This window comes from Gadus macrocephalus, chromosome 21, assembly GCF_031168955.1.
Source record: "Gadus macrocephalus chromosome 21, ASM3116895v1".
NCBI classification, from domain to species: domain Eukaryota; kingdom Metazoa; phylum Chordata; class Actinopteri; order Gadiformes; family Gadidae; genus Gadus; species Gadus macrocephalus.
Window position 1 is genome coordinate 294,554 of NC_082402.1, and position 10,319 is coordinate 304,872.

At 44.4% G+C, this 10,319-nt stretch overlaps 1 protein-coding gene across 1 annotated transcript; it reads left to right on the forward strand.

The window, feature by feature from the left end:
• Positions 1-1,359: 1,359 nt before the first annotated feature.
• si:dkey-63b1.1 (B2 bradykinin receptor) lies at positions 1,360-2,985 on the forward strand. Its single transcript, XM_060042341.1, has one exon. It carries the CDS (start codon positions 1,360-1,362, stop codon positions 2,578-2,580), a length of 1,221 nt encoding a protein of 406 aa, XP_059898324.1. The 3' UTR covers positions 2,581-2,985.
• The last annotated feature ends 7,334 nt before the right edge of the window (positions 2,986-10,319 follow it).

Sequence of the window (10,319 nt, forward strand, 5' to 3'; positions counted from 1 at the left end):
GCTGGGTGCTCCATTTTTGGGCCCAAGACAGAGTCTTGGGAAATCACCAGAGAGTGATTCTCTCCACTTTCCGTGTGGGAGAGAGTGCAGCCCATCTGTCAGAGCACTGGGTTTCGTTCCAGCCCCACGTCATGGATGAGTTAAGGTTTGAGGGGGATGAGCTTTTAGCTCTGAGGGGGTCTGTTTCTCATTGGTCCTCTGATGCAGAATGTGTCGTTTCCACTCAGACCACAGAGTCATGGTCTGAGGAGAGGGTCCAGATGTTGGTGATCTGGACCCTCACTGGAAACACACACTGGACCCTCACTGGAAACACACACTGGACACACATACTGGACACACCCTGGACACACACACTGGACACACACACTGGACACACACCCTGGACACACACACTGGACACACACACTGAACACACACACTGAACACACACACTGGACACACACACTGAACCCACACTGGACACACACACTGGACACACACACTGAACACACACTGGACACACACACTGGACACACACACTGAACACACACTGGACACACACTGGACAGTGGACACACACTGGGTGTACACTTGGACGCACACACTAATGACGACAGATAATTAGTAAGTAATGAACAACATATCTTTACATCGTCATATATTTTGTTTTGATATATTGATCAGTTTTCCAAACAGGGTGGCGCAAAACATTTTTGGCCATTTCAAGTTTAGGTATAGAATTGCCAACCAAGACTGACTTTGTCCGACCAGACGTCATGGATCCTGAAGCCCACAGCGATCAGAGGATGAGAGAAACATAGAAACGTAGAACATAGAAATGACCCCTGTGGTTTACCGTCATCTGAGCGCTTCACAGACTGGGAGGGCTTCCAGTTATGAGTGGGAGGGTGAGGATGTGCAGAGGTTACACAATGTTATGTGTGTCTGTGTGTGTTGTGTGTGTGTGTGTGTGTGTGTGTGTGTGTGTGTGTGTGTGTGTGTGTGTGTGTGTAAGCTATTCAGTAGGTGTGTAGTGGATAATTCCCCCTGTGATCTTTGATTGCTATTTGACGTTTTTATATCTTGTTCATCGTTTTAATTAGCCAACCTCGTGGATTTCTTGTTAATCCCTCGTAATATCAATCCAGACAAGATTGTCAAATACGTGGGCCGACTCATGTTCAAGCACAATTCGAAAGTACCATTTTAGGAGATTCATTTAGTTTTTCTTTCAGAGTTTTTTCTTGCCGTCTGGGGGCGAGGGTCAGGGGGGGTCGTAAACATATCGCCTGTTAACCATTTTGTGATGAAGGGATATATAGAATAAAAATTGAATTGAATTAAATTGAAGTTAATTTAATTAGTAAAAAAAAACAAATGATCTGCGGTTGCCTCACCGGCGTCTCCTTCCACTCCACCTCTCAGCCTCCGATGCCCCTCAACGCCTCGGCCTGGCCGGCCCTCGGGGCCCCCGGCGACGCCCTCGCGGCCCCCGGGGGCCCCGAGGGCGTCGCCTGGGGCCCCGAGGGCCGGCAGCTGCTGGAGGACTGCCGGTCCAACAGCACGGAGGCCTGGCTGTGGCTGTCCGCCCTGCAGCCCGCCTACCTGGCCCTGGTGAGCACGGTGGGCGTGGTGGGCAACAGCCTGGTGCTCTGCGTCTTCCTCCTCCAGAGGAAGCCCTGCACCGTGGCCGACATCTACCTGGGCAACCTGGCGCTGGCCGACCTGGTGATGACGTCCTGCCTGCCCTTCTGGGCCGTGACCATCGCCCGCCACTACCAGTGGCCCTTCGGCCAGGCGCTGTGCAAGGCGGTGAACGTGGCCATCGCCATGAACTACCTGTGCTCCGTGCTGTTCCTGGTGCTGGTGAGCGTGGACCGCTACCTGGCCCTGGTGCGGCCCCTGAGGCCCAGCAGGCTGCGCAGGGCCGGCTGGGCCAAGAGGCTCTGCCTGGGGGTGTGGCTGCAGGGCCTGCTGCTGAGCCTGCCCGTCCTGCTGTTCCGCAGCGTGCGCTTCGTGGCGGACGCGGGGGTGGAGGCCTGCATCCTGGACTACCCCCACCCGGCCTGGGTGGTGCAGTACAACGTCACCCTCAACGTGCTGGGCTTCGTGCTGCCCGTGATGGCCGTGAGCTACTGCAGCTGGCACATCGTGGGCGCGCTCCGGGAGAGCCGGGCGCGCCGGCTCCCCGGGGCGCGGGCCGAGACCCGGTCCACCCAGCTGGTGCTGGCCGTCCTGGCCGTGTTCCTGGCGTGCTGGACGCCCCACCAGGTGGGGCGCTTCCTGGACACGCTGGACTACTTCGGGCTCACCCCGGGGTGCCTCTGGGGGAAGGTGCTGGACATCGGGCTACAGCTGTCCTCCTACCTGGCGTACAGCAACAGCGCCATCAACCCCTTCCTGTTTGTGATCCTGGGCCGGAGCTTCAGGCGCAGGGCGCTGGAGGTGTTCCGCGCGGCGTGGGGACGGCGGTCCACGTCCCGGGACGGGCACTCTGTGGTCAGCTGGGCGGCCGTGAAGAGAGCCAACGACGGGCACACCCAGCTGTTTGACCCCCTGTCCAACTACCGGAGCAACGCTGCAGAGCTGTACCGATAAAGGGATGGGATGGATACCGGGAGGATTCAGAACCGACTCATCAGCCTGACCGGTGTTGGGGCCAGAGACTAAAGACACCAACCACACTGTTACGCATCTGAGTCGTTGTGTAATCAGAAGTGAACAACAATGTTACAGACGACTGCTTGTTTATTCTGAAGTGAACCAGAAGGGCTAACTGCATATGCTATTGTTTGCATGACTAAGAGATAGTTAGGGTTAATGTTATTATCGTGGCCATCTGTCGACTCCACTGAGCCATGTCCGTGATGAGTCTGGTTTGTATTATGTAGAGTGAGCAGGACTCGTCTTGTATCTGATAATGAATCCCAAAGGGATGTGGGGAAGAGGTTAGCATGAGGGCTAATGACCACACCTGGCCAATAAATGAGTGTTGAACTGTGATTTATCTTGAAAGGTACTAATTTCGAACCAAACCTAATTTCCAGTTTTTCTCAGTCGCTTTGGTACATTTCTCAGTTCTACAAGCCTTCCAATTTTTATAACTTTTGGAGCCAAAAGGTCAGGAAATTAATAATAATACTAACGATTACAATAGGGTCTCTGCGTCATTCGTAGGACCCCTAATTATAATAATACTAATAAAAACAATAGGGTTGCTATGGATTCGTAGGACCTCTAATGATGCTGCTCTGATTCAACTCAAAAATCTGTTTTAAAAGTGCAGTCCGAATGTCCGCCAGCAACCGTTCTGACGGACGGACTTCAACAGCCGGTATTTTGACTCACTAATATGGCCCGTTCAGACTACACGATTTCAGCCCGATTTTGCCCGATTCTTTTTTCGCAGACAAATTTTCAAATCGTACACGATTTTGACAGGTCGGCGACGAGACGAGGTCTTGTAATGTGACATGCTTGCGATCTGCAATGTTTTCGTCTGCGACGTTCGAAAACGACGAAAAGTTTGGCATGTCAGAATTTTTGGGGGAGTCGCATGACGTATACATTGTTGACATTAGGGAACCACGCCCCCAGTTGCGTGAGGGAAGCCCGCGAACAGCTGGAGCTCACGCGCAGTGTTTACCAACTGACTTCACTGCACTACGCTGAGTAGGAGTAACTACTGCAAAAATTAATGCGATCAATAACAAGAAGAATGCTAATAAAGAAAACGATAGAAAATGGAGCAATATAATGGAGACAACTTTGGTGGAAATGTGGCAGCAACGTCCCTGCATTTTCGACGTGTCCTCAAAGGACATGTCACGCTCAACGCAACTACTGTGAGGAATTGCCGCATTGAGCAGATATAAAAACTGGATCCTTTATGACAAAAATGTCAAAAGCATTTATGTTAGTTCTAAATCTTAGATTTTCAAAATATCTTGCAAACGTGATATATATATATATATATATATATATATATATATATATATATATTTTTTTTTTTCATTAATGTCTAGGATTTGAACTAGTATTATCACATACAGTCTTTTATGCTGTGTCTCTCATTTCACATATCTATGCACTTTATGCTGTGTCTCTCAATCCACGGATCATCCTGAAGACATGTGGGCAGAGAGCCGCAGCATGAAGGAGTCTGAACAGAGAACCAGCGGGCGGTCAGCGTTCAACGCCTTCATATCAGGCCCAGACATTCCATTAGCAGCTGAGAGCTGCATGCCTTTCATTAGAGCTTCACCATCAGACCTTTCTACGCTTTCTTCATTGCTGATTTCACTTAATACATGAACTAAAACTCAATGGTTGTATAAGAAGGTTACAATGAAACTGGGAAAGGCTTTTCTGGAAAGCATCTCTGCGCAGTCTTTAATATGCTGACATGCCACGCAGACACAACGGATTACTATAAATATTCCACTCGTCTCTGCTGTGAGTGTCTAAATTGACCATAAATACTCGATTCAAGAGCATACAGCCAGGAAAGGTAACAACTAGGCATATTTAAAAAAATAAGAGAAGCAAAACATAATTTAATGATAAGGACTTCTTTAGAAATCATCATGCAATTTGTTTGTTCCTATCACACGTTTTCTAGAATAAATCAATTTATTTGAACTAAGATAATAAAAAATAGAAATAATAATAATAATGTCACTGCCATTTCTTCCGGTCCAAACTCCTGTCCAGTTGGGGGCGAAAATAAAACTAATAAACTAGGCTGCATCCCAATTAAAAGAGAAGAAGAATTTCAGTTTGCTAGCGCTAACGGCGACTGATTTACAATCACACCAATTAAGACCAGAGAATCAGAACAAGAAGAAGGTGAGCGCTTGGAGGTTCGGTCATGATCACAACACAATAATGACCTTATGTTGGGGTTAAGTTGTCGACTTTATTGTTATATTTTCTGTATTGTGTTGACGGTTTACCCCGTTGAAAACACATTTCACAGTGAGATGAACATCTTCAGACCACTGGGTTCTTCTTTTCTTTTATTGTTGTAGAAAGCGTTGGGTGTGTTCAGGGACACCCTTTTATGGCATTGTCTCGTGTATATTATGAGAGAAATGCTGTACCGTCGTGTTGAAAGATCAAATCATAAAGATAAAACTAGAAAAGAAAAAATAAATCTTGTCTTCGTTTATTGATCACATTGGTTTGAATAAATCAGATATATTTAGACTTTATTTTCATCTCAATTATGCGATGGGACACGTGTTTTAAGAAAAATAACCCCTGCTGCAAATAGATAGGCTATAGTTAGGTACACAAAATGTCGTCGATTATGTTTTGGTTACAGTTCGACCGTGAGCTTCTCAATTTGAACCACTGGAGGGCAGTGTCTCCGTGCAGGTTAAACAGACATACACCTTACTATACTATTTACATACACCTTACTATACTATTTACATACACTTTACTATACTATTTAAATACACTTTACTATACTATTTACACATAATTTACTATACATATTTAAATTTTTTACATTTACACTTTACTCTACTATTTACATACACATTACTATACTCATGGATTAAATGATTTCCGTCATTTGGAGTTCACAGAGGCCACTTGTGAGATCAATGTAGATCCGAGGAGTTTTTTTTCACATCTCCGATAACGTCGGGACAAATTTACAAACAGGCGTCATTTGGATAAACTAATCGCATATTAAGGATCTAAATAGGTACTTTCTCGCATAAAAAAATATTAAAACTTAAGAAAGTGATGTATTAACAGCACTGAAGCGAGAATTAAAACAGCTTTTAGCAGCTTTACCGCTACCGCTGCCGCGAAATGCATTCTGGGAAACTTGCATACTGTATACTGTGGTGCAGTCGGTCTGCTGTATACTGCATACTGAATCCCACATTCAGTATGCAGTATACAGTACATACTGCGCAGTATGTAGTCGGCAGTACGGTAGTATGCAGTTTCGAACATGGACATAATACACGCGTGTATTATGTCGTCATACGTCAACGCCGGTAAAATTGTCAAATTATATAGTGAGTATTTAAAAGGTCTACCGTTAAAATTGACTGAAAACACAAGCATTTTAATGTACATCCCGATTATATATTAAATATATATTAAATATATTATATACAAATGTATATATATACACACCATTTTCGCGCCACATCTTACGTCTCTTTGTTGTGTTAGTGTTGTATGAACTCCCTTATAATGATTGACGGCTCTGATGTATCGGATATTGATAAACACAAAAAAATAAATGGAGATGGGCATGGCTGACGGAAACGGGGAACGATGGCAAGCCTTACGCCCCGTGCCCACTACCTCCGTCAGTTGTCCGTTGCCCATTGACTTTGAATGGGGACGGACGCGCAATGCATTGTGGATCCGTCCGTTCAGTTGGAGCGTTTGCCACCGTCAGAAAGTTGAACATTTTTCTACTTTTTCGGCAGCGACGGTTCCGTCATCCAATCAGATCGCGTATGCAAATGTAAGCACTGTGATGCGACTCGGGCTCTGACGATACTGGAAAGCGGGAAAGCGGGTCATCTTGCCTCGCAACAAGCAGGAAGAAGCGGGAAGAACCCGGCGAACCGATTTGATTGGCTGACGGATGGCTCTGCAAAGACTACTCACCCATCCGTCAGCCACGCCTTCCCACGTCCGTTGACTGACGGTGCAGTGGGCACGAGGCGTTACGGTTCATGGTGCAAAAAAATTCAACAACCAGGTGCGTGTTTTTGTGTGATATGCAGGTGTCAAGTAACCTAACCTGGAACATGTTTCACACACTGCACGTGACTTGGCTGTAGCGCGAATAAAATTTCAGTCAGAAGATTTTTTTTCACTTTAATCCCTGACTATACTACTTTCATATACTTATTGGGGCAATTGCTCTGTCGCTAGCTTAGCCACTTTTTAGAGTTTAACACGGTTTTAAACTCGTCGGTGACGCAAGAAGTCAAGTGACGTCTTAAGCTCCACCTGTGGTTTAACCTGCAGCTGCGTTTTACCTTTATCTCAATTGCTGTGTCTTCAGAGAAATTCACATCAGACACTAGAGGGCGTATTTTGTGCATGTTAGTCTAATCTCGAAATTGACGCGGTTTAGAGGAGACTAAGCAGTTTGCAGGATGAAACAAGGCTCCATCATAACACACACACACACACACACACACACACACACACACACACACACACACACACACACACACACAGAATTAGTTTCATGAATTATTAGCATTAATAATAATGTATGATACATTCACACTTGTTACACCAGATAGGCCTTTAGTACACTAAAGGCTACAATATATGCTATATAAGTTAACTAGCCTGCGCACTCACACACTAAATATGAGAAATTATAACAACTTACCTGATTGGTGTACCTGATGAACACTGTCACTGTCGTGCACACCCTCTATTGCACTTAGTATATTTGGAATAATCAGTGATATTTCACGGCTCAAGGGACCCAGGTCTTGGTCGTGAGTCCGCTCAGCAATAGCTTTACGAGCTTCCACTTTCAAGCGCTTCCATAGATTTTTTAAATGTGCCGGGCAGCTCGGTCTTCTGCTGGGAAATCTACTGTTGAATGTGTTTGCGAGGTTATCCCAAACAGCCGATCTTCGGAGCTTGGTTTGGTGTCTTTCCGAGGACTTTCCACCGTGTCCACAACACCTCAAATGCAGTGCAGCAAACATAACTTTGGCTCCTCGTTGTAGTTCTCTGTCCGCGACAAAAAGTAGCCTGGACTATTTCATAATATCTTTCAACATTATTTGTGTTTTATTATATTAAAGTTCAATTTACATTCCCATTAAGTTATTATTACCCTATTGTTACCATTAAGTTAAGACTGCATCTTCTGGGTTACTAGAAATCAGAGTACTTCCGGTTTCCAAGCAGTTTAACCCGAGTTTAACTAGGAATCAGCTGATCCTTTGTGAGTCGTTTCCGAGCAACAACGTTCAACTTTGTGTGCAGCTGCGTGTTAAACTCCATAACCTCTGTTTTAAGGAGTACGGTTTTAAAGCGCAGCACAGCTAGCGCAATGCTAACTGACAGAGCAATTGGCCCATCGTATTCAAATTAAGAGCTAATGTGTTTATTTATTGCCAATCACGTGCAACACATTCAACCCACCTGTGATTGGATTTTACTGGACTTTACCATATTGAAAGGTTCCTGACCCCATATTTAAAACCGTATTTGGTGTGTAAGCGCTGTAGCATCCTTGACCTTGTGGGATCATTCTTGTCTTAAAGGTTTTAGAGAGGAGAGATCTTGACTGATTTCATTAGTTAGGGCCTTGTATATAAATAGGAAGCTCTTCTCCCTGCTCTGTTGAGGAAGACCAACCAACTTTAGAGAAAATAATCTGTGTGTGTGTGTGTGTGTGTGTGTGTGTGTGTGTGTGTGTGTGTGTGTGTGTGTGTGTGTGTGTGTGTGTGTGTGTGTGTGTGTGTGTGTGTGTGTGTGTGTGTGTGTGTGTGTGTGTGTGGGGGCTTCGATGGAGGATGTCCGTTTCAATAATCGTTTCTGATATTGCTTTGTCTCATCATTATTTTCTGGGTAGTAGATCTCTGCCCCAGCCCTTACTTCTGTGCTTTCGTTGGAATTACATCTAATTGCGTTAATTTAAAAGCATCTTTTGCTTTTCTTAACTAAGTACGAGTTATATTAATTATGTGCACGCTGAGTGTGTATTTCAGACAGCGTAATGTCGTAACATAAGGAATGATCTAATGTTGGAGGTTAGCTGTACTAATGAACCCAACAAGGCCATTGTTTACCCTGTTCGCTTCAACAAAAAGGCCTTTTGGTTCTTGTTGTATTTAATATTAAACAAACAAAATGACTCCATAGACATTACCTTTTTATATACTCTGAGCTCATTGTATCCAAAGGAACTGTAGAGAGCACTCGATTTTTTTCTTCTTCAGACATGAACATCAGAACATCAATCAAAGGAGGATATTTATTTAATCATAATTGTAAGAGTAGTTTTTCTACTTCGGAATAGATTTGATTCTGAGCTGAGGTTAACCGACAGGGAGGTTGCCATGGAAACCAAGCAGACATGTTTGTCTTGTTAATCCTCTCAAGGTCCTTCAAGGACTTTGAGCTGATTTTGTATGAAAAAATCAAAAAAACAAAATGTGTTCGAAGATACATTATTTTGATGTAATTACAGCATTTGGTCCCAAACGTTGTATAAGTCATGGTTATTGTTATGACCATGGGGTGGGGCTAATGGCCCATGGGAAGGGTTAGGGCAACAGGGGTGTGGTTATGGTCCTGTGGGCGGAGCTATGTGCCTGTTGCAGCAGGGGTGTGTCTGTGAGTTTGTTTACTACATACTACATACCTAACCCCTGTTTGTCTGGTCGCCTGGCGTGATGATGATGATGATGATGATGATGATGATGATGTCTCCATATCCATCACACCTGCTGAGACCATCTGGCTCAGCAGCCAATCAGAACAGAGACCATCTGGCTCAGTAGCCAATCCCAGCAGGGCTCCTGCCCACTTGCTTCTATGAGCCATGATGGTGCAGAACGTCCATCTGTTTGTGATAAAGTCATATTAAGTGATGCTGACTCACATATTCTTAGACAAAATCTCATATTTATCTGGATCATCCTAAATTCAGTTTCCCAGACATGCCTTTAGGAGTCTCCCACTAATCTGCTTTCCAGAATGAGGTTTAGAAGTTTTGGAGGTGTGACTGAGGCCTTGAGTTTAACCTGGTCATAGCAGATTACATTTCAGATAAGTGGATTTGGGATCCCAAATTGACAAATGAAATTCAAGAAAATTGATATTGTGGACCATGTCAATCATCTGAAGAGGGGGTTTAGGTTAGTGATGACTTTTCCTGTTATTATTAATATATGAACTAATAAAATTAGTATCATTTTCATGTGGGAAAATAATGTAGGATAGTGTTATCACCCTCATGTTAGTACTGCTCTGTGAACATCTCTCGCAGGGCTCACGTTAACAGGAGCCATGGATCAGACACACTGGAAGCATTCATTCAGTAATTTATTCCTGTTTTTATTCCAAAGAGGGGCAACCACTACATTTAATGTAATGCTCGCACAAGTAAATCACGTGACATTTTTTCAAACACTTCCGTCTTGCCAGCAGCGGATGGAGAAATTAAACATTTTGCGTTGTGATGGTATACAATCAATAGCATTAATATCACCATATATGTGCAATCATAGCATGCTCTTTAGTTCAATATCTTCAGATCTTTTTTCAACGTTAACACTTTATTTTATTGATTTTCATCACACAGTATTAGTTCTGTT